General features: G+C 55.0%; 4 protein-coding genes across 4 annotated transcripts in view; 2 read left to right on the top strand and 2 right to left on the bottom strand.

The window, feature by feature from the left end:
- The window catches only part of DNAH3 (dynein axonemal heavy chain 3), a gene marked incomplete at both ends in the record, with an annotated part of 60,729 nt that extends 60,524 nt beyond the window's left edge, over positions 1 to 205 (bottom strand). The window contains one exon of the mRNA XM_079542768.1: positions 188 to 205. Coding sequence (XP_079398894.1) covers positions 188 to 205 — 18 coding nt within the window. The remainder of the gene's footprint in view (positions 1 to 187) is intronic.
- Positions 206 to 4,504: 4,299 nt separating this feature from the next.
- Positions 4,505 to 7,265, top strand: LDAF1 (lipid droplet assembly factor 1; the record flags this gene model as incomplete). The annotated part of the gene is made up of 4 exons (XM_079542757.1): positions 4,505 to 4,576; positions 5,063 to 5,231; positions 5,660 to 5,798; positions 7,172 to 7,265. The coding sequence occupies 4 exons, from the start codon at positions 4,505 to 4,507 to the stop codon at positions 7,263 to 7,265; spliced, it is 474 nt and encodes a 157-aa protein (XP_079398883.1).
- A 3,558-nt stretch (positions 7,266 to 10,823) lies between these two features.
- Positions 10,824 to 19,711, bottom strand: ZP2 (zona pellucida glycoprotein 2; the record flags this gene model as incomplete). Its single annotated transcript, XM_079543064.1, is given in 21 exon segments — positions 10,824 to 10,841; positions 11,064 to 11,200; positions 11,280 to 11,363; positions 11,451 to 11,547; positions 11,628 to 11,760; positions 12,109 to 12,298; positions 12,573 to 12,697; positions 12,783 to 12,874; positions 12,947 to 13,128; positions 13,278 to 13,407; positions 13,797 to 14,147; positions 14,521 to 14,685; positions 14,897 to 14,935; positions 15,245 to 15,403; positions 16,075 to 16,169; positions 16,260 to 16,343; positions 16,486 to 16,559; positions 16,771 to 16,938; positions 18,074 to 18,221; positions 18,224 to 18,331; positions 19,687 to 19,711. Coding segments are annotated over 21 exon segments (2,604 nt in total).
- A 1,041-nt stretch (positions 19,712 to 20,752) lies between these two features.
- ANKS4B (ankyrin repeat and sterile alpha motif domain containing 4B) lies at positions 20,753 to 25,425 on the top strand (the record flags this gene model as incomplete). Its single annotated transcript, XM_079543063.1, has 3 exons — positions 20,753 to 20,916; positions 24,237 to 24,591; positions 24,709 to 25,425. The coding sequence occupies 3 exons, from the start codon at positions 20,753 to 20,755 to the stop codon at positions 25,423 to 25,425; spliced, it is 1,236 nt and encodes a 411-aa protein (XP_079399189.1).
- Positions 25,426 to 25,639: the final 214 nt, after the last annotated feature.

Below are 25,639 nucleotides of genomic sequence, written 5' to 3'. Positions count from 1 at the left end.
TCATAAGAAAACCACTGCTCCTTCTAACACAGCCCTTGGGTTACTTTTATTATATTACATATATTATACAGCTTTCTGTCTAAAGAACATGGAACAAGCTTCAAACAGAGTCCTCCTCAATGACGTACCGTCAGCCACAAGCTGAAAATCATATGAATTGTTCATAGCCCCTGCAGAAAGAACTCACCCTCTGTGTTGGCTTCATTCTGCTTTGTCTTTCATCTCTGCTTTGGTTCCTGAGAATTTTTTGGTCTTCCTCCTCAGATCAGCACATGCACTGAAAACAAACAAACAAAAAAATGAGAGAACCCTTCTGGGAACAAAAGATATCAAAGCAATCAGCCTTCTCACCCAACAACACTGTTCCCCACCCCCTCTCCTCCCAGACCACACGCTGTCTTTCCCTTCTTGTCCTCCTCAAGCTCCATTTTCACCTTAAGCTTTCTAACTCTCTCCAGCCATCTGTCAGGCCAGATTTTCACACCTACCCCCCCTCCACCTCTCCCAAACCCAGGCTCCTCCCCACTGCTCCATCTTTTCCATGGCACCAGTCACTCCAGGCCCCTTATGATGGTTTACAGCAGATGTTCCCACCATGAGAAGCAAATGCACGTCAAAACAAAGTGGAAATGAGAAAGGTGTATGGCCAGCAGGCCTCGTGCTTCCACTGAATGCTTGAGCCGGAGGACCCGCAGCCCCTGGTTACCTCCCTTCTGCTCAGTGGACCCAATACAGCTCAGGGATTTCTGACACTCTGCTGTTCAGTGCTCACCTTCACTGCTGCAGTCACAGTGCAGCCGGTGCCAGGAGGCCAGGATGTCCTCCTCCCTTCTCTGCAGAGCTGTGTGGCCAGCCCTGCTCAGCGCTGTGTTGTGCCAAGCTGTAGCTATGGAGACTCAGTTCTGGAATCAGTGAGCAAACACACAGGTCAGCCTCACCTCTGAAAGCTACAAAAACCCCAAATGCATCCTAGGTACTCTAGCAATAGTATGAAAGCTATTTCATTTTTAATCATTCAGAACCAAACTCCCCAGAGATCCAAAGCCAATGGGACGCCTGCATTCCCACACCAGTCTGTGTGTTTGTCTTCCAGCCACAACTGTCACCACGTCCCAAGAGAAAGCATCCTCCCAATTTCAGCACAGACGGAGCTGTTACTACCCAGCAGGAAATCCAGAGCAGTTTCCTGATGCCGGCCCTTGGCAGAGGCATTGCACGTGTTCTGCCCACCGAGCAACCCTTCCATTCCCACCACAGCTCCTCACCAGCACTTTCAGGTGCCGTTCATCACATTTTCTGTAAACCACAAGAACAGCAGGCGTCCTTCACACAACGGCACTGCTTTCCTTGGTTGTGATGTTAGCTCAAGGTGGGAGATGGCGCTTTGTGGCCACGCGTGGAACCTCCCCCCACGAGCTGCCCCATGAGCACAAGCCAGCAGTGGGGGGCACAGAACCAGCACTGCTAAGCGTGACTGCTTTCGATCACAGATGTACAAAGTCCCTGGTGCTGTTCTGCAATAGGAGCACCTTCCTGTGAATTCAAGGTAATGCTGGCAAGAAGACAAGCTCGGTTAAGCAACAGTTATGATGATGATTGTTCCTTTGTGCACAACTCCAATGTCCTCAAGAGCTATTAAAGCTCATGGCAGCATTATCACTGGATGATGCTGTAATGTTACAGCTAGCTACATTCACTTAACATATATATACATACAAATTGAGAATCACAGAATCCTTAGAGTTAGAGGAACCTTTAAAGGCCACCCGATCCATCTGCCTGCCATGAGCAGGGACACGCACAGCTCCATCAGGTGCTCTGAGCCCACCCAGCCCGGCCTTGGATGTCTCCAGCCATGAAGCATCCACCACATCTGTGGGCAACCTGTGCCAGGGCCTCACCACCCTCACGGTAACAGACTTCTTCCTTATGTCCACCCATCTCTGGGCTTGAAGTTGCCCACTGCTGATGGAGGCCTGGTGTTGCACCAGCAGCACCCAGATGAGCTCACGGTAACACAGATCTCTGCTTTACTTCTTCGTACCTGCAGAGCTCGGTGACCTCCGCACGGCTCGCACACCGCCTGCAGGCAGCCTGGCGTGCTAAAAAGAAACGAAGTACTTCATAAACCCTGCGTGAAGATGAAATGCACAGCGTGCTTCGCTGCTGTTACAAAATAACCCCGACACATTTCATATGGGCTTCCCAACATTCCCACGGTGGCACCAATCCGAAATCAGTCATTGAAGCAGAAAGGCACGTGTTGCTGGCACAGCTCAGGGCGGCGCGGCGAGGAGCCCGGCACCAACACCGGCTGCCGGCCCGGCCGCGGCGGCTCCGGGTCACCGGGGCGCGGCTCTCCGCGGCGGCGCCGGGCAGAACTCCCCGCCTTGCCGGCTGCGGGTCCCGGCACGCCGAGCCGCCCCTCCCGCGAAGCACGGCCCGGGCTTGGAGCCGCGTGCGGGCGGTCCCTGCGCCGCCCCTGCGGGAGGAGCCGCGCGGCTGCGGCCCGGGTTGTTTTCCGTCCTTAATTTCAGCCGTAAAAGAATCGAAATAAGTAGGAGGCTCCGGGACGCGCCGCGTGGCTCACAGCGCCGCACGAAGCCCGGAAGCGCCCTCCGAGGCGGCGGGGGCCGGGGGGGGCAAAGCGGGAGGGCGCAGAAAACGACAGAGCCGCCCGGCCCCCGCGGAGCGCCCGGCCCGGCCGTCAGGGGCGGAGACAGCAGGCGGCGCCGCGCTCCGAAAGCGAGCGCTACGCGAGCCGCGGCCCGGCGGGAGGTGAGTGGGGGGCGCGATGGCGCCGGGGCCGGGGCCGGGGCCATGCGGTCGGGTCGCGGGGGCCGGTCCCAGGGCCGGGTCGTAGAGCCGCCCTTCACGCTGCCCCCGCGCCTCCCCGCGGCGGGGCCTGGCGGGCGGCGGCCCGAGCGAGGCGGCAGCGTTGCCGTGGTCTCGCCGTGGGGTTTGGGGGCCGTGGGTTCCCCCACTGCGCGGCGCGGCGCGGCAGGGGAGGAGGCGGCGCGGCGGGCAGCCGAGTTCGGCGTTTGGTACCGTCCGTGTCGGGGGTGCGGATGTAGCGGCAGCGTAGATAAAATCGTACGTTACTCAGTTAATATAAAATTATTTAAAAAGTAACGTTGACGCCGTGGTTACGTGTTCAGAATTCAGAGAAGCCGAGCGTGGCGTTGGGTGTCCTTGGATGATGGAGCCGGCGCAGCAGATGGCGTCTGGGGGCGGTTGGCGTCGCTGCTGTGCGGCGTTGCCGCGCTCCGCTCGGGCCGCGTTTGGAGGCCCGGGAGCGTTGTGTGCTGTGCAGGGAGAGCCGACTTACAGAGAACTGAGAGCTGGAAGGGACCTTTAAAGGCCATCCGATCCATCTGCCTGCCATGAGCAGGGACACGCACAGCTCCATCAGGTGCTCTGAGCCCACCCAGCCCGGCCTTGGCTGTCTCCAGCCATGAAGCATCCACCACATTTCTGGGCAAGCTGTGCCAGGGCCTCACCACCCTCACTGTAACAGACTTCTTCCTTATGTCCAACCTAAACCTCCCTGTTGAAGTTTGGAGCCATTTCCCTTGCTCTGTCACCACAGACCCTGCTGAAGAGTCTGTCCCCTTCTTTCCTCTTGCTCCCCTTTAGACACTGAAGGCCGCTCTCAGCTCTCCCCACAGCCTTCTCTTCTCCACCTGCACAGCCCCAGCTCTTCTCACCAGCAGTGCTGTCCCCCCGTGGTTAAACGGGTCACGGTTGTGGTGCACAATGCGGAAACGCCCTCACCAGCCCCGATGTGGTGTTAGGATGCAGGCATTCTTAATTTATGATGCCTGCCCTAACCATGCCCCCCTGAACAAAAGCCCTTCAGGTAACACACCTCACTGGTCTTACCTATGCAAAAGGTTTCCTGGGCGGTACAAACATTCAGTTCTCCCCCCAAAACCATTCCATAGAGTCCCTCTCCTTGCGTGTGCTCATTGGTTTTGGGTGGGGGTCTCAAAACCCACAGATACAAAGTAAGCAGCCTTCCTCTTCGTGACCCCACATTGCCCTCTTCTTGGTTTTTTTTTTGAGTTGCAGTTCAGAGTGCTGTACTGGAGAGGACCCCTATGCTGACCTGGATAACAATGATGTGTGGGACTTGTTAAGCAGGAAAAGGATGTTCTGCTTAGTGTCAGAGTGCTCTGCTGACTGTTAGCTGGTTTTGTGAAAGCAGGCATTGTTCAATTACGGATATGATAAGGGCTGTAAGGAAGGAGGTAGGGCACCTGGATACTTATTTCTGCTCTTGGGAGTTCCAGAAGAGCTTTCAGGGCCTGTGTGTTAGGTTTCCTTTGTGAACCTAACATTTTAGGCTACAAATGACATTAACAACAAAATGTATAGTCTCTGTTTTGGCAAAAGCTTTTCCTTTATTTTCAGGGAACACCTGCACGAGTCTGCCACCGCCCGGCCGTGGCTGCAGGGGAGGTCGGTGGCTCCGAGGGCTGGCAGTGGCACTGCAGGTCCCAGCATGTCTAAAGAGCTGCAGGAGCTGCAGAAGCAATGGCACTTCATCGTGCAGTCCATCCACAGCAACTCAAACGTAGGTCTGCGTGAGAACTGGGAGAACTGTCTGTGGCGCACTTCCGAAGCCGGGATCTTTACAGCTCTTGAGATGCAGTGCCCCAGTTTATCTCAGTGATGCTTTTTTTCCTTTATTTGGAATCTTGGGGCTCTCTTTCTTGAGCAAATGCTCAGGAGTGCAGGGGAAGGGCAGCCCTCCCATATCTTCAGCAGTCGAGATGAAGGGACCACTGTTCTGCACTTCTGTCTTACCAGTATAGCCATTAAGGCGGAAGAGTGGCTGTTTGGTGACATGTTTGTGCTGCTCCACAAATAAACTACAGTACGTATTTGCTTAGAGGGAAAGAAATGTCTCTTCTACACAGAAATTCCAGTGTACAACTGCTTTAACAGAAGGGATTTGTTTCCACCTGCAGACTTACAAAAGGTGTTCCCCTGCTCACTGACGAGCTGCGGCCGCGGAGTTACGATGAGATACAGCTGAACGCTGTTCTTCCCTCCGCAGGTCGTTGCGTTTATGAACTCCCGCCTGGGCCTGTATTTGGATGACCATCCCTTTGTTGCCTTATCGCTCCTGATGTTCATTGCAGTGTCTACTATTCCTGTGGCATTTTTCCTCATCTTTGTCATTACGACAGTCATAATGGCTTGTGTTGGTGTGATAATCATGGAAGGTATTGTATGCATGAATATACGTACTCCCTTTTCAGGCAGAAACCTTTTCCTTACTCTTTTCTTCTTTTTGGAGTCCCAGTTGAAGCATTTGAAGATTTCTGCGTGTAGTCCTCAGAGCAGTCATCTGATTAACTGCATTCTGTACCAAAGGAAATCCTAATTGCCTTTCTAATCTGAACCACTGATTGCGGCAAAACCAGTTATCTTGGCCACGCAAAGCTTTTGTTTCTGGTATTTTATGGAAGGCATTGTTACTCTGCCCTCCAGTGCTGTCCTGCTAGGGCCAGGCTCTTGGCTGTTCCCCCATCAGCTGGTTGATTCCATTTTCCCAAATGCTTTTACTTTGGGGTTGTGGTCGAACACCTGCTTTTCTAACTCAGTTGTATATAAACGTGTTTAAATGATACTCTCTGTCTTGTTTTATTAGGTGTTGTGATATCCATCGGGGGCGTAGCCCTGCTCTGTGTGCTTTGTGGCCTGGGTGCGCTTTCACTGGGAGTTTCTGGAGTGCTGAGTGTTTGTTACATCATTCTTTCAGCTCTGGTCAACTGCTGGTGTGCCTCAAGGTAACAGCCCTGACTTCTGCATCCTGACTTCAAATTGCACCTGCACTACTGCTTTGGTTACTGCCTTTATTTTAACAGTGAACCACTTCTGGTTCGTTTAATGGATGGTTTTTTGGTGCTGGGGCATCTTTGGCTGCTTTGGTGCTTCAACATTAAACCTCATCATTAGTATGGATTTTGGTGAGAGTTACAATCACAGAATCCTTAGAGTTAGAGGGGACCTTTAAAGGCCATCCGATCCATCTGCCTGCCATGAGCAGGGACATGCACAGCTCCATCAGGTGCTCTGAGCCCCCCAGCCCGGCCTTGGCTGTCTCCAGCCATGAAGCATCCACCACATCTCTGGGCAACCTGTGCCAGGGCCTCACCACCTTCACTCTGAAAGGCTTTCTTATGTCCAACCTTAAACCTCCTCCCTTTGAGCTTGAAAAACCTGCATATGCTAACACTGTAACATCAAAATTTATCTTTATCTCAGAATTAATGTTGATTTAAACATCCTCAAAGCACGCTTTCAGGTGTGCCTAGAGGATGCAGCAGCGTTCTTTCTGCACAACACAGTACCCAGCTATCTCAGCTTACCTGCATTTGTAGAGAAATGGACAGAAATGTAGCTTTGGAATAGGAGCACGAGTTGATAGAAGATGAAGAGCGTGGGTGGCTTCAGTAGGAGTGAGTCGTTTTTCTGGATGCTACGCGTGTATTGCAGATCAGGTCTGCACATGCTCCAGGAGCTCAGGGCTTGGAGGCCAGCTTAGGGAGCTGTGCTTTAGCTGTGCTCTGCTGGGCTGAGGGCGGCCCTGGCAGGTTGTGCTGGAGGGCCACCTGCTGCCTGCCAGTGCGTTCACAGCAAGGAAGGGCTGATGGTCACTTGTAAGCACAGGGGGGAGCAAGGAGAAAAGCTGCAGCTGCTCTCTCTGAGACTTTCTTAGTTTGGTCCTTCATCACAGCAGCATTTCTGCACGGTTCTCAGGGACGCACAGTTTCCTGTGAGGGTGTTGTACTTCAGGAAGAGAAGACTGGTGCCAAGCCCAGTGTGTCTGCACACCTCCAGGACTTGCAGCCCTCCGCCTCGGAGGCGTGCTGCCAGGCCCATCGCTTTGCCCACCAGGTCCAGGAAAGATTTCTCTCTCCTGCAGCACGTACTGATGTACTGATAACCTACATACAAATTACAGTTTGATGTTAAAGAGGTGCTGGCAGATCGCTCTTTTTGCGTTTGGTGCCTTTTCAGAGAGCTGTGGCACATAGAGCAGCAACGGATGTTCAGAAGTCTCAGGCTTACATCTCGTGTTGCTCAGCTGCTCTGGCAGAAAGTTAGACAGCAGTCTTAGGGGAGAACAGACATAAAACTGTTCTTTTCTCCTGTGCAGGAGCCAGGCGAGGAAGCAAGAAGTTAATGGAAGTTCGCCACAGAAGAGTCTGTCTGTCATGGACTTCTCTGACAACAAACGAAAGAACAAATAGTGGGATTCTGCTCATCTTCAAACACTCCACTGTGCAGGTCTGTCCTTTGCAATGTAATCGTTTACTTGTTAAGCATCCAACCTCAGTGCACTTCATATGGGAGCTGAAAGAGCCGGTGTGCATCCTGCATCGTCACTGTAACAGCAATGGTGGGAGCACGCGCTGAGCAGCACAGCGTGACACTGCGTGAGCGAGGGAATGTTCTGCAGAGTTGGGGAGAGGGATGCAACTGTCACAGCAGAGTTGGGGGCAGTTGGGTAAGAGAAGGGCTGGGCAGTGTTTGCCTGTGCTCCTGGAGCTCTGGCTGCACTGTTGTTTGGTTTGCAACGCGTGCGCAGCGGTTTGGCCATTTCATACGTAAGTGTTAAAGCCCAGAACATCAGAAATGCTTTTGAAAGGTGAAAAATTTCTAAGTGCTAACAGCCCGTGTTAAAATACTGTGAGTATACCACACTAATGCTGTGTGTTGTGAGAGGAAAGCAGGTTTTATCATGCCTTAATTGTGGTGTAAGCTTTTGCACACCTGTACAGCTGCAGGGATGTTTTCCTGCACTCACTGCCACCTCACTGCAGCAGTTTGCAGCCTGCCATTCTGTTCTGCCCTGCTCTGGGTGCTTAAGTGGCCTGTTCTGCTTCTTGGTTGTAACCTCTCACTTTGTTTAAACTTTTTCCATTTTTGAAAATGCTGTCATAGTTCTAAGCATTATCTAACTGTCTGAGTTTAATAAAGTGCTGTTTGTTTAACCACGTTGCCTCATTATTCTTATTTATTCTCAAGTAAAGAGTTGCCCTCAAAACTTCCCTAAGGGTTTTCCTTTCGAGCAGGAGCATACTTGTTCAATAAAATATTTGCTGTAGATATTTCAAAACTTTTCCCCTATAGAATGTTCCATAAAATTCCTGTTGGTAGCAGGAAGACAAAAACAAAATTGAGTTTCTCTGTAAGGAAAGATAGGGCTGTAGTACTGTTTATGTAACATAGGGAAGGAGAAATCCATCGAGAGGATGGAACAAAGACACCACTTGAGCACGCATGCAGAGTTTTTTGCTATCGCTACTGGTGGGTAACACCTGCAGCAGCCAAACCCCCAGCAGCAGGGCTGCTCAGCAGCATCCCTTGGCCCAGGCTGCTGTGCCACCAGGGCTGGCTGTGCAGCGCAGAACGCGGCACCGCTTGTCACACTGCACGTTGGTGGTGCCTGGCTCCCTGCAAGGCTGTCTGTACTCCACAAAGCCAACAGCTCCTCCCCAGCTGGGGGCAGGCTTACTGAGACACCTTCAAAACTCCATCGAAGATGTGGATGAAAGCATTCAACAGAAGCGGCCCTAAAATGGAGCGCTGCGGCAGCACAGAGGGGCCTTGACCCCAGCCCTGTCCCCATTTACCATAACCCCAGGGCCGACCCCTTATGTTACATTTTGGGCTGAGTGCTGGGCGGTTTGTCTAGAAGGATACAGGATAGAAAGCTTTACTGAAATCCTAAAGATAACAGCAGCTGGCTTCCCTCCACCAACAGGACAAGTGACTTCACCATGGAAGGAAAATTAATTTGTTAAAGACCACCTCCCCTGTGAACCCACACTGGCTCTGGCCAAATACAGCACTGTCCTTCAGAACCTCCCAAGATAATTTTCTCCATCCTTTTTACAAGCACTGAGGTGAGTCCGACAGGCCTACAGGTACTGAAGTTTTGCTCTGGCTGGCAGTCAGCTGGCACATCTCTAGATTCCCAGTGATGGACAATTCAGAGACACCTGGCGCTGACCTTGGCCAGCTCTGAGTACTCTAGGATGGATCCTTGTGAGCTCTCCTGCACCACAGCAGGCTGCACCCAGCATCTCTGCCTCCCCCTGGCTTCCAGGCACTGCCAGGTCCTTGGGAGCATCCAATGATGGAGGTCAGGGTAAAAGGAATCCTGCTCAAGACAACCTTGATTATCATCCATTGAGGATTGCAGCACTCTGTTAGGATCTGCCTGAAATCCTTTTAGGAATTATAGTCAGCCCATCAGCAATGCTTATTGTGAAGGAGTGGCAGTGGGAGCTGAGCTCCGCTCCACACCTTCTCCCCCCCCCCCCCCCCCTCCCCCAGCTGTGGCAGCATCACAGACCCAGTCCCACACAGCACTGTGCCACCCACTTACAAGAAGTTGAAACCAACGATGAATAATTCTGTAGTGATGCTAAGAAACAAGTTTAGCTTAAAGAAAAGCTTTACTACTCCTTGCCCCAGCAGAGCTCTGCACACCTTTCCTATCCAGCTGCCCACTACAAGCACTTCTGTGCTCTGCTCACAGGGCAGTAGGATGTCCAGCACAGCATCCTTGAGATGCTGGAACATGGGAGATTCTGAAGTGGCTCGTGGCACTGACCAGTGCTTTTGCTCTGCTGTCTGCTCTCTCACTGGATTAAAAGCAAATACAATCCAAATGTTCAGTTTTAAGGAGAATCTCATTAACCCAAAGCCATCGGGACCAACACCATTTAGTTTAGTGGGGAAAGGCAATTGCCAGAGCTGACGTTCTCCACTTGTGCCATCCAGAAGCAGGAGTTTATTCTCAAATCAGTGCATTGGTAGAGAAAGCAACAACGCTGTACAAGTGAAAGCACTGCTCACAGCCTGGCCTTGCTCACAATAGCAGGCTCAGGAAATCCTGTAGCAAGTTCAGTTAGTTTTGCCTCTGCCAGCTTCCAGCAAGGTGCTGCAATTGGGCACAAGCAGTCACACGGAGACACAGCCCAGCAAAAGCAGCAGCCACACCTTCAGATGAGGCACCAAACAGAGGCAGCAGTTGTGCTCTCCCAGCTCTTGGCTTGCAGGAGAAAGAGCACTTTAACCTACTGGGCTGCCTGCAAGCCACCCTTAACCTGGATTAAAACCTGGTCTACCTCCAGTTTCATTTGCTTCTGTTTGAAAAGCATTTCCTCAGGGAGAGGAAGAGCCTCCCACTCATTCTCTGAAACCTTGCTCGAGGGGAAGGTGGTATAATGATCCAAGTGACAGCCTAAAGGACAGCGGGCACCTCCTGCAGTCTTAGCACTGAGGTGTGCAATGCATTAGCAGAACTACTGGAGAGCTAACACCAACCACTGCCACAAGCTTCCTTCTAAAAGTGCTCTTTAAACAGGGAAGGAGGGAAGAGGAGGTGTAGTTTCTCTTCCAGATGAGAACCCCACTGCATTTACACTCGCATTTTACTTCTCCTGTCACATACGCGCCTTTTTCTCACACCGGGATCCTCCTCCCCCCAGCCCACCTCTTCCAAAGGGACACTTCGCAGTCTCACCACCCCGCACCCGCTGGGTCTCAGCGCCCGCTTCCCATTCGCCGTGCACTTCACACCTCGTCCTTCGGAGGGCGCTGCTCGGCTGAGCGGTGCCTGTTCCGCATCGCACTGCTCCGCGGCTCTGAAGCCAGCGGGGCGACTGCGTTACCGAGCAGGACGGGGAGACCTGAACGCCGCAGTGCTCAGCGCTGACCTCGAAGCAGCAGCTCAGCCCTTCTCCGAAGGAAGGGAAGGAGCAGCTGAAGAGGGGCTGCTTTCACACGGCTGTTTTCTAGCAGTCGCGGCTTTCCTGAGACAAAGAAACAGCCACCGGCTTTAGGCCCTAAAGCTTTGGGGGCTTCTCTTCTGTTTTCAGCTCGGTTCCTCTGCCCGAAGACCTGGGGAGCACTGCCTCCATGCACCGAGACACCTGTGTTTACCTCCAAGGAGCTACACGACTAACTCCAGAGCTACATCTCTTACCTGAAAAGCCACATTTTTAATCCAAGTTTGATAACAAACATTAATATACCACATTTACCATCAGGGCTCTTCTTTTCAGGCATTTAAGAAGAGCCGTAAATAACAGCATCGCGGCCGCCAGAGAGAGAACGCCAACAGCAGCCGCAGTCACCGCAGCCCACGTCGCCCGGCTCAGCACAGCGTCCCCTGCAAGGGGAGCAGAAAAGCACCGCGCTGAGGGGCCGCCCCCCACGGCCGGGCAGCGCACGCCAGCGCCGCTCCTCACCTCGTGCTGCCGCCCATCCGCGGGGCGCCAGGAGCACCGGACCCTGCAGGCTCGCCGTGGAACTGGCGCCCGGCCTCGCACCGCCTGCAACCGCGCACGGGAGAGAGAAGTGAGCGGCGCGGTGCCGCGCGTCGGCACTGCCGTAGGACGCAGGGCGCGCCGGGGCGATACCTCGCTTGCTCCTAGGCGACCTGGGGCACCTCGCTGTGCACAAGGGGGAGTCCGGCTGGAAGCGGTCGCAGAGGAGGGCGCTGCAGTGGAAGTACACCTGGACAGAACAGATGTGGCCGCTCACTTACAGGAGACGGGAGGTCTTGCTGAGCGCAGTAAGTGATAAGCGGCACTCACCAGGCCAGGGAGGGCTTTGTCCGACACGAAAGCAAAAGCCTTCACTTCCAGCCTCTGGCGATAGTTGGGATAGCTGACGCCGCGGCCCACAGCATGGAACGCAGTCCTGTAGCTGTCCTGGTCGTACTCACACCTGCAGGGGGGGAGAAGCAGCCCATCGGTGGTAGGGCAGAGGCCATAGAGTGGCCGAGGTGGGATGGGACCTCTAAGACACCAACACCCCCCTGCTACGGGAGGATGCCTCCCTACAGCCCAGGCTGCTCCGCTTCCAGCCGCAGGCTACAGTTCAAAGCACAGGTGCCATCCTGCAAGTTCCAGGACGCCTCCATGCGTGGCACCAGGCAGCGGCGCCGAGCAGCGCCCCCCAAAGCAGAGCCTGTTGCCCCACGCCTCCGATTGGGAATGCAGAGAGAAGGGGCGAGGGGAGAAGCAGCCAAACCCCGCAGCAGACAGGGCAGCGTGCCTCCAGCAGGGCGCTCACCCATCAACAACAATATTCCACTGAGGAAGCGAGCTCGGATCTTCTGATGCTGTTGCCCAACAATCATCCAGCTGGAGATAGAGGTTGGGGTCATTGCGGTTCAGGACCTGCACTTCCATGAAGATGGGCTGCTGGAGGTACCTCACTATGGGGTACTGGTCGTCACGGTACGGCTGCCTGTACGAGTCCTCTGCAAGAGCCAAAGCCTTGGTAGGTGAGTCCCTACATGACAGTAGTCCTGAAGAAACCCAAGCGCTTTGAAGCCAGCTGCTCTGCTGGCTCGCAGCTCTTCCTGGAGCCAGAGGCACTCAGCTCCAGAACCAACTCCTCCACCTCAAGTAGCACAGCAGGAGGAAGAGAAGCATGTAGGGCCCCACAAAGCCCACACACCCAGACTTGCACACCCTTCCTTTCATCTCAAGCATGAATTACTGCCCAGTTATCTGAGCCTGGGGATGGCTTACCTGGGTAGCTTAGAAAAATTAAAGAGAGGGGGCCTTGGTTCATGGAAGCAGCCAGGGGGGGAGGGTTTTCAACCCCTACAGAGATGGAGGCATCACCATTGCTGAAGGAGCACAGCACCGTTAACCTGGGCAGGGAACAAGAAGCAAGTCTCACACCTGTGCACAGCATACCCACAGCCAAGTCTCAGCCAGAGAGACTTCCTTACACACCTGAACTCACTGTCCCTTGAGATCCTGGGCAGCACACGGTCAGACCACAGCGCCCTCACCTCATTCTCATACATTATCTTCTCTCCTTCAAGCTGAGAAGTGACAGCAGCATTAGTTGAGGGCATTCCCCCACGAAGCCCCCCCTGCCAGCAGTGGGAACTCACCCAGTACCTGGTCCCACACCTGCTCAGTGGGACATGAAACCAGGCCCTGTCATTTGAGGGGGACCTGAAGGCAGGTTTGCACATGGGATCTCTGAGCCTGAGCGTGTCCAGGGCTAGCGGAGGTGTAGTACTGCCAGCAAGGACTTCAAAATCCATGTACCCATCCTGAGTGCATACAGCAGCTGGAACAGAGGTACAGGAGTCATGCCCAAATAGCAACAGCTCAGTCTGCCAAACAGCTGCTGTATTTTGGCCACAGGAACTTCCTGGGAAGGAGCAGGTCAAGAATGGGCAAAGTTGGGGTTTGCCAGCCGAGCAGGGCATGACTGACCTATTGGTGCGTGCTGGTCACAGGGGCACTCCGGGCCCATCACCATTGCCACAGTCTCCCCGTGGAAATGAAAAGTCAGTTTCAAGGAGGACAAGTAGGACTGAACTCCGGGGCAGCTCTCCCCAGGTAGCTGGAAGACAAGTTACTCTCCTGGAGCATAGTGCAAGAGTTGCCCTTAACACCTACAACGGAGCAGTTCAGCCTGCTCTGCAGCCACATGGCATGAAGAGCAGAAGACCTGCATTGCTCCAGGCATCTCCAACAGCAGCCCACCTCACAGCAGTGCAACCTCCAGCTGCTCTCAAAGGACAGTTCATGAAGTCTGAATTACTTTTGAGGGTGATGCTTATCTGCTACCCAGTGAGATGACATTTATCTGGGCCACAGCCACCCTGCATCAGTCACAGCACACGTGGCCAACCCAGGACCCATCCAGTCAGAGGTGGTGTGCTTTGTAACAAGCAAAGCCCAAAGAGCTGTGAGCACAGCCACCCCCACAACCCCAGAACATCAACTCACTGCAGACTTCAGGACTCCCCTGCTGACAAGCAGGTTGACCCCTCCTGTTGTGTTGAGAGTAATGCCTTTGTCCTGGAGCTGGTCCATTGGGATGGTCTCGTCCTCTACAGCCACAGCCATAAGGGTCCCCGGGAAGTCTGGGATGGCAAGAGCCATGTGTGTCGTGTTACAAAGCACCGAACCTGCAACAACATCCTTGTTGAAGCAGAACATCCTTGTCAAAGCAGGAGCAGGCAGCTTCTCCCACGCATTACCTGGAGCACAAAGCATTCTTGACTCCACGGTCAGTCTGTGTTCAGGAGGGCCATACGTGAGCTTCAGTGCCGCAGTGTAGAGCGCCTCGTGGTTGTGCTGCAGGGCAGGATGCAGAGCAAGGCACTCAGTGCAGAAGGCAGCACAGGTGAAGCTCTGCAGAGCCACGCAATGCCCACCTGAGGCTGCTGGTCTTCAGGAAGGAAGTGGAGCTTTGCACGCTCACTCTTTAGGAAAGCTCTGCTCAAAGGACAGGCAGAACCCCAGCAGAACCGTGCTGCTGCAGGTGCACCCTGAGCAGGGCCCGACAACTCAAGGTAACTCTGCAAACTAACAGCCTGCACATACCATTAGGCACAGCTCCAGATGAACTCAGCTCTAGCCATAACCCACAAACACTTCCATCAGGAGGAAGGCTTCCAGCCCCGGAAAAAGCTGCATCATCCCTTCAGCGTGAGCTCCATGCTCCTACCTTGTAGGAGACAACTCCAATGGCAGTGAAGGCTGCCTGGAATACCAGGTGGTGTCCATCAGTCAGAAAGCTGTAGCCATGCTGCATGGCTTCCTCGAGGCTCAGCTGGTGAACCCTGATTCCATCATCAATTGTCAGAGTCCCAGCCAGCACAGCCGCCTGAACCTGCAGAGCAGGAGGGGTCCCTTAGAAAGGAAAGCATAGCCCCACAGCAGCAGGGCACTTTGGGCCACCACAGCACAGGCTGTGCATTTGATGTATCTGCACTGAGGTTACACATTAGACTCCCCAACAAGCGGTAGCTACTCCAGCCTGAAGGCCACAGGCTGCCTTTGGGTCCAGAACAGACACCTTCTGCCAGCAGAGAGACACCTACCGGGTGCTCATCACTGAGACTTGGTCCTGGGAAGGTAACCTGAGGAAAGAGAGCATGAGAGTTACCTCAGATGAAGCTGTAACCACTGTCTGCTTCTAAGAGAAGTCTCTGCTACACGTCCCCAAAGCTGGAGTCGGTGCCAGCAGCCCCCACCCCCCAGGCAGCACCGCGCCAGGCACAGTACGGCACCACAGCGCTGGGCACGGCTGCTCACAGAACGGCTCTCAAAGAGCAGAGTGCCGTGCCAAGGAGGGCTGCAGCCAACAGACCTCCCCAGAGCCACCGCTCCGTGGGACCCCAGCCTGCCCCAAGGCCCCCGGCAGGACCCACAGCACCGCCCTCACCCACCGCCATGGAATCCTTTGTGCACTCGGTCACACCAACAAAGAGAGGAGCGATGATTTCATCCCCGCGGGCAGCGCTGCACTGAGCGCTGTAGGTGATGTTCCTCTCCTCTCCCACGGTACTGTTCAGCAGCAGGAGCAGCCTCAGCTGGTGCTGGCCGTGCTGCAGGGAGACAGGCTTCAATCAGGAGGGATGTCAACTCAGGAAAGAACATCAGCGCAGCACAGAAGCCCTTCACCGTTTGCTCCTTCATCATTAGGATAAGCAACTGAGCTGGTACAACATCAGCCGGTATTTCAGGAGCTCTGAGGTAGAGATGGGCTCTCTGGGTCAGCAGGTCAGGCAGAGGGACATGAAGCACTGAGGGAGTCGGGAGCAGAGCCTCAGAGAGCACCTGGCAGCGGTGCCGGTGCTCCTGGAGCAAGTACCAGGGGTACTTCCAGTGCCTGAGAGCAGCTGGTACCAGGAAGGCCTCTGGGCCTCTCCCCACTCTGCTTTAACAGCTCTGCATAACTCAGATTATGTGTTCATGCATACATGTATCTGCCAGGTGCTGACACCCTTGGGCCCCTTCCAGCTCCTACAGGTATCATTTTAAGTAGCTCTCCACTCCATCACAGGAGAGTACAGCATTCCTAGCAGCATCTGAAGGTGTTTAATGCACAGCTGGAAGAGGAAGCGCCCAGGGAACAGTAACCCAGCAGAAGGGGCCCTTCACAGTAAAGAAGTCAGTAGAAATTAGAGGTAGAAATCCTACTAAGCCCAACCTCGAGCAGCAGAAAAACCCCAAACACTCCATGACATCATGCTCCCAGAACAGAAGCACGCTTTACCTCCAGGCTAGTGCAGTTCACCAGCAGGGCTCTGAGCAGCAGCTTCTCATAATCCACAGTGTGCTCACAGGACATCATCTCCTCCCCGCTCGCATCTATGGAGAAGGGAACAGCCAGCCCTGCAGGCAGCAGCTGACTTCAAGCCTTGGAGGGAACAGCTGAGCCAGGGCAGCAGCAACACCTACCCACGGCACGCACATGCCACGAGTGATTGCCGAGCTCCCCGGGAAGCTCCAGCTCCAGCCTGTCCTGCAGGCAGGTCACGCTCTCTGCAGAGGGAAGATCAGCCAGCTCAGCCCCAATCCAAGAGCCCCTTTCACACCAGCAGCAGAGGAGGGGGCTCGAAGCAAACACAGAGCCCCTCAAACCAGCAGTAGCACAGGGAGATCCCAGTAATTCATTCATTCTTACCTGAGAGGTCCAACTCCCCTAAGGCCCTAGGGGCCAAGAACAGCAAAAATCCAAACAAAAGGAGCAGCAGCAGCCTGCAAGCAAAGCAGAGCCTCGTTAAAGAGCAGCAAGGAAATGGCCCAGCTCCTCCTGGCCCCAACCTCACCTCATCCTCAAAGTGCCAGAGCACTGCTGCCCCACAAGCAGCCCCATCCCTCCCAGCCACCACAAGCCTCCTGGGTGCTGCCCAGGTGGGTTTATATGGGGCACACACAGGTGCAGCCTTTCTGGTGGGTGCCACCTCACCTGCCTCTCGTTTCTGGGCTGCCCTGGGAAGGAGGAGGGCTTCTGAGGGATGGCTGGGTGGTGCAAAGTCTTTGCCATGGGGTTGTTGGATTTGATTTTAAGGCACTTTTTCTTGCTCTGAGTTTATTCCCTTTCTTTCTTTGCCAGATGGTGCAGACTTTTTGGGAGCTGCTTTTAAAAATGAGACTTCTGTGCTGCTTTGATTTCCTGGTGATTTAAAACAAATGTACTGGGGAATCTGGATGCACCTGAGGGTGTCCAGTTCTCCTTCTGGGCAAACCTGCAATGCTGAGGGCAGATCTCGTACTTAGCAGAGAACCCTTGGGGTAGTTAAGGTAGAAGAGAATGTCCCTGTCAGAATTTGGGACCAAAAGAGCTCGGGGGCTCTGCCCCGCCCTGCTCTTCAGAGCTGTGAGGCCCAGGGAGAAGGTTCTGTGTTTTGTCCCAGCTGCTTCAGTTCTCTGCAAGTCAGACAGGCTTGAAAAAAGAAACAAGAGACTCATATTATTGAAAGCTTCTGAATTCTGGAAATGTGAGAGAGCGAGGAAGTGGGTCGTAGGAGTGGAAAGAAGTGTTATGGTGGCCATGAAGGATTTGTGCAGGGAATAACGGGTGTTGTGTCAGTTACTGCGTGTGAGCGCCAGACGTTGGCTCATCTCTCCGGTTTTGCTGCCCCGCTCTGCTTGCTGCGGGCTGAAGGCGGCGCCGCAGCAGCGGCACGGAGCTGCGCACAGCCGGACGCCGGGCACCTTCCCGGGCTGCCGGACACCGCCTGCCGCTTCCCTTCTGAGCGCGGATTCCTGCGTGGCCGCTGCCTGACGAGCAGCTCTGCTCCAGCCGCCCGCTGGTGCCCGGAGCGATGCTGAACGGCCGCTTCGCGTCCTGGAACATAAAAGCGGCTCCTCGGCTCTCTTTCGTTTTCCTGCTCCAAAGCCCTGCAAGCTCCGCTCTTTGGTATCTCTGTGTTTTTTCTTTTGTTTCTTTGATTTTCGGACTTCAGGAAAACAAAAGGCATCGCCCGGTGCCGACCAGCCCAGAACAGCGGGCGCAGCGCCCGGCTCCGCAGAGCGCACGCATCCGAGCGCGGCCCCGCAGCGGGTCGGATGCCCGCGGCATTTCCTCCCCGCGGGAGCCCGGACGGCTGCGAGGAGGGAAGGAGTGAAGTCTCTGCGGTTGTTCCAATACGCTGCCATCCTCCCTGTGCGGCGGCCATCGCCCCGCGTGCCCGATCTCCGCGCTCTCTGAGCCCGATGGTTCCGGCCCCCCCTGCTGCAGGGGTGCCTTTGCTGCCCTCAGCCCTCGCCGCGCCGCGTTTGTTGCTCTCCGGTTTGCGGTGAGCAAACGTTGGCCCGGAGCACGCATCGTGCAGAGCAGCCGCGGCAGCAGCGCTGCTTTTCTCTCAGCTGAGGAGGCAGACGGGGCTCTGAGCTGCCTGAGCAGCCAACGTGCTGTGCTGAGGCTGACGGGTGCGACCGGTGGTGCTGCTCTTGGGAGGAAACAGTGATCACCAAAGACACCGCAAAATCCGAAGACAAAACGGGAGCTGCTGGCTCGGTAACGCCTAGCTCACAGCAGCACCATTAGCGCGGTGCTTCTCCTCAACCTCGTAGCACATTTCCATTGCAAGAGGAACAGTTCAAAGTTCTTTTCAAACCCCGATAGAAAAGCTTCATTCGAACTGCCCAGGACTTGGAAAAGCTGTGCTTCAAGCATCGCTTTCAAAAGAAATGTCTGCATTCTGGCTGGGAAACTTCACTTGCTGCTGAATCATGTAACACATTTTAAGTTGAGCTTTTCAGATGGGACATAAATTAGCAAATAGGAGTTTGGGAAGAGATGGAGATTTTGTTCAGTCTTTCCTCCTTTATTCCTCGTTTTTGTGGTGCCCACTTTGGCAACATAAAGGATGAAAGCTTGTGAGGTCCCAGAGCTTCTCTGCATCTGAAGGGGGTTTTGCTTTGCCCCCAATTAAAACTTGGAACAATGGCATCAGTTGAAAACTTCCCTCTGAAGGAAACCTTTTGAGATGTTAGTGAATAACCATCACTGAGATCAACATTTTGCGTGCTGAACTAATTAGTAGAGTGGTCACGAAGGTGCGGGAAGGAGCGTACTTCTGCAGCAGGAACCATTTCCAGAAGGAACCCCAAAGGCGGCTGTTGTGCCCAACCATGGCCTGCAGTAAGGACGTGTGGGGAGGCAGCCCAGCATCCCTGCTGGGTCAGTGTGACCCCATGGGACCGGGGCAGCAGAGGCAGCAGAGGATGCAGCCTGGCAGGGCGTCACAATGAGCCGACAGCCGCCGTGAGTGCGACAGGAGAGCAGGGAGCCCGTGGCACTCAGTGAGCTTGTGTTGTCTCAGCATTCTCAGATTTCTTTTCAGCTGTGACCTGCTGAGCGTGTTTCCCTCAGTAATCCTTTTGAACATAAGAAAACAGGATTGGGAATCACAGAATCATAGAGTCGCAGAGCAGTTTGGGTTGGAAGGGACCTTTCAGAGCATCTCGTCCCAACCCCCTGCTGCAGGCAGGGACACCTCCCATAGCCCAGCTTGCTCACAGCCCCATCCAGCCTGGCCTCCCAGCAGTGCTTCCAGGCACGGGGCATCCACAGCCTCACCGGGCAGCCTGTGCCAGTGTCTCCACCTCACAGTAAAGAATTTCTTCCTAACATTTAGTTGAAATCTACACTCTTCCAGTTTAAAGCCATTTCCCCTCGTTCCCTCCCCTACACGCCCTTATAAAAAAGTCTCTCTGTAGGCCCTTCAGGTCCTGGAAGGGCTATAATGTCTCCCCAGAACCTTTTCTTTTCCAGGCTGCACAGCCCCGCTTCTCAGCCTGTCCTCGTAGTGGAGGTGCTCCATCCTCTGATCATCTTCATGGCCTGCAAGATCATCCAGTCCAAATGTCCCCTTACCAGCAATGTTTCCCACTGCCCACATCCCTCAGTGCCACATCATCTCTGTGGATCTTGGGTCCCTCCTGGGATGGTGACTTCCCTCCCCCCCAGGCTGCCTGTTCCAATGCATCACTGCTCTTTTGGAGATGTTTTTCCTAGCATCCAATCCTGTGCTCTAGTTCCACAGGCTTTCCCTCACAGGGTAACCCATTGCTCCACTGTCATCAATGGAAATAATGTCTAAACTGACAGGCTAAACTTGACAGGCTGAGGGAGCTGGGCTCGTTCCGCCTGGAGAAGAGAAGCTGCAGGATGACCTCATTGCAGCCTTCAGGACTTAAAGGGAGCCTACAAACAGGAGGGGAGTCAGCTCTAGGAAAGGGCAGATGACAGCAGGACGAGGGGAAATGGTTTGAAGTTGAGGGAGGGGAGATTGAGGTTGGATGTCAGGGGGAAGTTCTGTGCTGTGAGAGTGGTGAGGGGCTGGAACAGTTGCCCAGAGAGGCTGTGATGGCCCGTCCATCCGTGGAGGTGTTGGGGGCCAGGCTGGATGGGGCCCTGGGCGGCCTGGGCTGGCATTAAATGTGGAGGTTGGTGGTCCTGCACACAGCAGCAGGGGGTTGGAGCTTCGTGATCCTTGAGGTCCCTTCCACCCCGGGCCATTCTGTGATGCTGTGATAACTGAGACCCGTGCCTGTGAGGACGAGGCCAGGCGGAGCGTCCCATCTGCACCAGCAGTGTGTGCAGCCACGGGCTCAGGAGCAGCAGGCTACTGCTGCTGGAGCTTCTGTGCTGCCCGGAGGAAATCAGCCGCGTTGCTCCATCTGTACTCGAAAACGTAGCTGACAGCAACAGCAGCCGAGACACCAGAAAGGTGAAGGACCCCCTGCATTTCGGCAGCACCCCACGCAAGAAAGGAAGCAGTGCTGTGGCGGTGGGGCCGCTGCTCGGGAAGGGAAGCGGGAACGCCGCCCGCCGTGCGCAAGGCAGGACTTTGCCCCCGTCGGCCGCCCTGCGCCTGGGTCGATGCCGCAGCTCCGGCCGTGGGCGGGCCGCCCTGCAGGCGGGCTGCCGACGGCTGAAGATGTCGAGCAGGTATCACCGCGCGGCGGCCGACGGCAACCTGGAGCTGCTGAAAGAAGCCACTCGGAAAGACCTCAACGCTTCCGATGAGGACGGGATGACGCCCACGCTGCTGGCCGCGTACCACGGGCGCCTGGAGGCTCTGGAGGTCATCTGCCGCAGAGGGTGAGTGGGGCGGCCTCCCTCTGTCGGGGCTGCGGCGCCGACCCAATTAGCGCTTATTTCCACGCCGCAGCGACGCCCCGAGAGCTGCCGGAGCCGCGGCGCCCCTTCGGGCAGCCAGCTCTGCGAACTGCCGTGCACGGCGTGGCCGAGCAGCCCCTCGTTCCCCGATGGCAATCCTTTTTTACGGTGGGAGGGCACCGTCCTGCAGCATCAACGAACGGGGTCGTGTCCCCGTCGCTGCAGCGCTCCCTCCAGGGCTGACGTTTCGTGCTGTGATTCTCTTGCAAGGTTTAGGAGGGGGGAAACAGAGTAAAGAGAATGTTCATTCTGGGGTGAGATGGAGGTTAAGTTGTCCTCTGGATTGTGTTTTCAGTCTGAATGGTGTGAAGGAGATTGGGGGGAACGTTTGATTAAGTACTTGGATGCATTCAGTTCTCCTTGCCTAGAAGCAGCTTTGAAAACATCACACCCCGATGGGATTGCCACAGATCTGCTGTACAGCTGAGCTCAGGCGGGGCTGTGGCTGCACTGTAAAAAGGGCCTTTGGACTCTATTGCTGTGGCTGCGCCCCCAGGGAAAGCAAAAATTAACTTGTGCGATGAAGGAGGCTGCAAGGAGGTACTGAGAGTCCACAGAGCACAGGGAACGACTGCCCAGGGAACAAATAACCGAGCAACCTCAAGGTGTGAGTTCAGAAAACCCCTTCTGCCTTGAGAACAGCTAAAACTTCCACATGCGCTCAGAGAAGCTGCAGCAGAGGGCACAAAGCCCAGAAGGGCCTCGTGTTGCTCCATGTGCTCCATGTGCTCCTGCTCCCTTGGTGTGGGGCAGCTCTGCGTCTGCCGTCCCAGCGCTCCATTCTGCGCATCCCGGTGCGCTCAGCAGGCGCTGCCAGCAGCTCACTGGGTGTTCGCTGGGGGGAAGCTGAGTTCTGGGAGATGCTCAGTCTGCTGTGCAGTCCATGCTTTCTTAGATCTTTTTTTTTTAATGAATTCATCCTTTCCCTGAAGCAAAGGCAGTTTCCCGACAGAGGTGCAGTGAGGAGGTGTTCCCTCCATGGGGTGCATCCTGCAGGGTGCTGGGCCCGCAGCACACACAGACCCTGGCGGACGTGTCAGTGTGACAGCATGAGCGAGCCCTGTTGTCTCCAGAGAGTTTGCCTTCCCAGGCAGCAGGAGGTGTGCTCTGCCTGTCTGTGTCACACGAGGGGGGCAGATCTGCTTCCTTCTTTCTGCTGGGACAGTAAGGAAAGAGGAACCGAGGAGCCATCGTGGCCACAAAACTGTACCCCACTCACTATCACATGAATGAGGCTGCAAGGCCGGCGGGGTGCGGGGTGAGGAGAGACCCCAGGCAGGGCTGTGGGGCCCTGCAAGGCTGGGGGTGACAGCTCTGCTGCTGGCGTGGGGTTGAGGAATTTGCCATGCTCTGCTGCAGCCGCTGGCTCCCAGGAGCGAACACGGAAGCAGAGATGCACACGTGTGTTCCTGTAAGTCTGAGTGGAAAACCACTGCCCCCAGCTGCACCCTGCCCACGTGCTGCACTGCCACTGCTGCCGCACAGCCTGCCCGGCCCCCAGCTTAAAACCAAACTTGCAATCCCAAGCACAGATGCAGGCTGGGCAGAGAATGTTGGTGGACAAAAGATTCAACATGAGCCAGCAACGCGTGCTTGCAGCCCAGGAGGCCAAACAGATCCTGGGCTGCATCAAGAGAAGCGTGACCAGCAGGGAGAGGGAGGTGATTCCATCCCTCTGCTCTGCTCTCGTGAGATCCCACCTGCAGTTCTGCGTCCGGTTCTGGAGCCCTCAGCACAAGCACACGGAGCTGCTGCAGGCCATGAAGATGATCAGAGGATGGAGCACCTCCACTATGAGGACAGGCTGAGAGCCGGGGCTGTGCAGCCTGGAAAAGAAAAGGTTCTGGGGAGACATTATAGCCCTTCCAGGACCTGAAGGGCCTACGGAAAAGCTGGGGAGAGACTTTTTATAAGGGCGTGTAGGGGAGGGAACGAGGGGAAATGGCTTTAAACTGGAAGCGTGTAGATTTCAACTAAATGTTAGGAAGAAATTCTTTACTGTGAGGTGGAGACACTGGCACAGGCTGCCCGGTGAGGCTGTGGATGCCCCGTGCCTGGAAGCACTGCTGGGAGGCCAGGCTGGATGGGGCTGTGAGCAAGCTGGGCTATGGGAGGTGTCCCTGCCTGCAGCAGGGGGTTGGGACGAGATGCTCTGAAAGGTCCCTTCCAACCCAAACCGTCCTGTGATTCTGTGATTCTAAATGAGGGGAGATTTAGTTTGGATGTCAGGGGAAGATTTTCAGTGAGAGTGGTGCAGTGCTGGCACCAATGCCCAGAGATGCTGAGGATGCCCCAACCCTGGAGGTGCCAGGCTGGATGGGCCCTGTGCAACCTGTTCTACTCCTGACCTTGTGGTTGGCAGCCCTGCCTGCAGCTCAGGGTGGAATCTGATGATCCTGATGAACTCAAGCCATTCTGTGATTCTGAGATTCCGTGAGCCAAGCCAGGCCCATCCCAGCCTGCAGGCAGCAGCTCCGTGTGCAGTCAGTACAAAAGGGATGCAATTATTTTCACTGGCTTTAAATTTTGTTGAAAATAATATGGCTTTTATTTTGTTTCTTTTGTTTTCCCATTTCCCAATGAACTTCTGCTTTCCAAACCCCACAAGCAAAAGAACCATGTGGAGAAAACAAAAGAACTGAATGAAACCGAAATCTGCCTGCGCCCAACCCAACACCAATGGAGACGAAGGAGCCACACTTTGCTGCTCCTCATTTACCCCCTGCTGCTCCGCTGCCATTGCGTGGGCGCATTAATTGCACTTCGCTGCAGCTGGTGAGGGATCCTCCCTGTACTGTCCCGATTTTTGTCATGCCAAGAGGCAGAAACACCTTTGCAATACTCCGCCCGGAAGGTCAGGGAGCAGCCTTGCCCTCTGTTCCAAGGTGCAGGCAGAGGCCGGGTGTGCTGCTGATTGCTGCCGCATGGCAGTGGGCAGCTGAGGTGGGCAGGGAGCAGGCAGGGCTGTGCCAAAGCCCCACAGCCCCCGCTGTAGGAAGGACATCCTGCTGCTCCATAGGGACCGCGGGCACAGCAAACTCATGGGTGAGCGGTGATCGGGGTTTGCCCACGCTGCTCGGGGTGTAGCACGGCTCCCCAGGATGGAGCGAGGCCGACCTGCTGCCATCGGGCCGCGCTCCTACAGCAGTCGAGGTAACCATTGGGTGCTGGTTCTGCTTCACTGCTTCACGCACGGTGCTGTCCTCCACGTGCCATTCACTCTGTGCCATTTTCCTCCTCAGAGGCGATCCGGACAAATGTGACATCTGGGGGAACACTCCGCTCCACCACGCCGCGTGCAACGGTCACATCCACTGCATCTCCTTTCTGGTCAGCTTCGGTGCCAACATATTTGCTCTGGACAACGAGCTCCGCACGGCGCTGGACGTGGCTGCCAGCAGAGATCGCCACGAGTGTGTCAGACTGCTGGACAGGGCTGCCATGGAACAGAACGTGGCCAACCCCAGGAAGGTCTCCAAACAGAAGGCCCAGGCCCAGAGGAATGTGGAGAAACAGATCAAGGAGTGCGAGAAGCGGCAGGAGAAGCACCAGCACGAAATGAACAGGAGCTATATGAAGGAGAAGGAGAAGGAGAAGGAGAAGGAGAAGGAGAAGGAGAAGGAGAAGGAGAAGGAGAAGGAGAAGGAGAAGGAGAAGGAGAAGGAGAAGGAGAAGAAAGAGAAGGAGAAGAAAGAGAAGGAGAAGAAAGAGAAGGAGAAGGAGAAGGTTGGCTCGGTGACCTCCTCCAGAGGGACTCACTCCAGGGTGAAGCTGCCGACTCTCTTCACATCGAATACAGCAGCTCCTTTCTCCAAAAACCTGAAGGATACCTTCAAACTGAAGGCAAAAAGGACGGCCGGCAGCACGAGAAGCCAGGAGCCACAAAGCAACGGCCAGGCAGACGGCAGGGACAGGGGAAGCGTGATGCACTTGTTCGATGAGAGGGAGGAGGACGACTTACCCGATGATGATGGCCAGCTCTCCATTTTCACACGGCCAGGTCTCGGCAAGATTGTGTTTGGAAGGAATTTGGCTGCAGATATAGATCCCGGAACTGTGTCTTCCCAGAAAGAAGGTATCAGCTTTAAAATGTCCAGCGAGCTCTTCCAGAACGAAAGTGCTGAGAGCAGCATGGAGGGCAATGCTGGAAGTGGGGCAGATGTCCCCTGGCAGGAGGAGGAGCTGCTCTGGGATGACGAGGAAGCAGAGAGCACACCCCTGGAGGTGTTTCTGGCCTCACAGATGCTGGATGAGTTCCTACCCGTCTTCATGAGGGAAAAAATGGATTTAGATGCCCTGATGCTGTGTTCTGATGAAGACCTACAGAGCATTCAGGTGGAGCTGGGGCCAAGAAAAAAAGTCCTGAGTGCTGTGAGTAAAAGGAAACAGGCATTCCAGGATCCCGGAAAGACTGTGGATACCTGCTTGTAAAACAGCATCCCCGTTGCTGAGATCTGCTGATCTGCACGCTGAGATCTTTTCCTGCTTCAAAACAGCATGCGACTCTTCTCACACCACTGCTAATGCAAAGGGCAAAGAGCTCACGGCGATGCAAGGAGCTCATGGAATGCAAAGAGCTCGCGGTAACGCAGAGATGTGCAGTCAGACCAGGGCTCCTCACTCTGGGTTGGTGGCAGAGGTGTGC

This window comes from Tetrao urogallus (genome assembly GCF_951394365.1).
Source record: "Tetrao urogallus genome assembly, chromosome: 15".
Taxonomy (NCBI): Eukaryota; Metazoa; Chordata; class Aves; order Galliformes; family Phasianidae; genus Tetrao; species Tetrao urogallus.
This window is presented reverse-complemented; position numbering and strand designations above follow the sequence as displayed.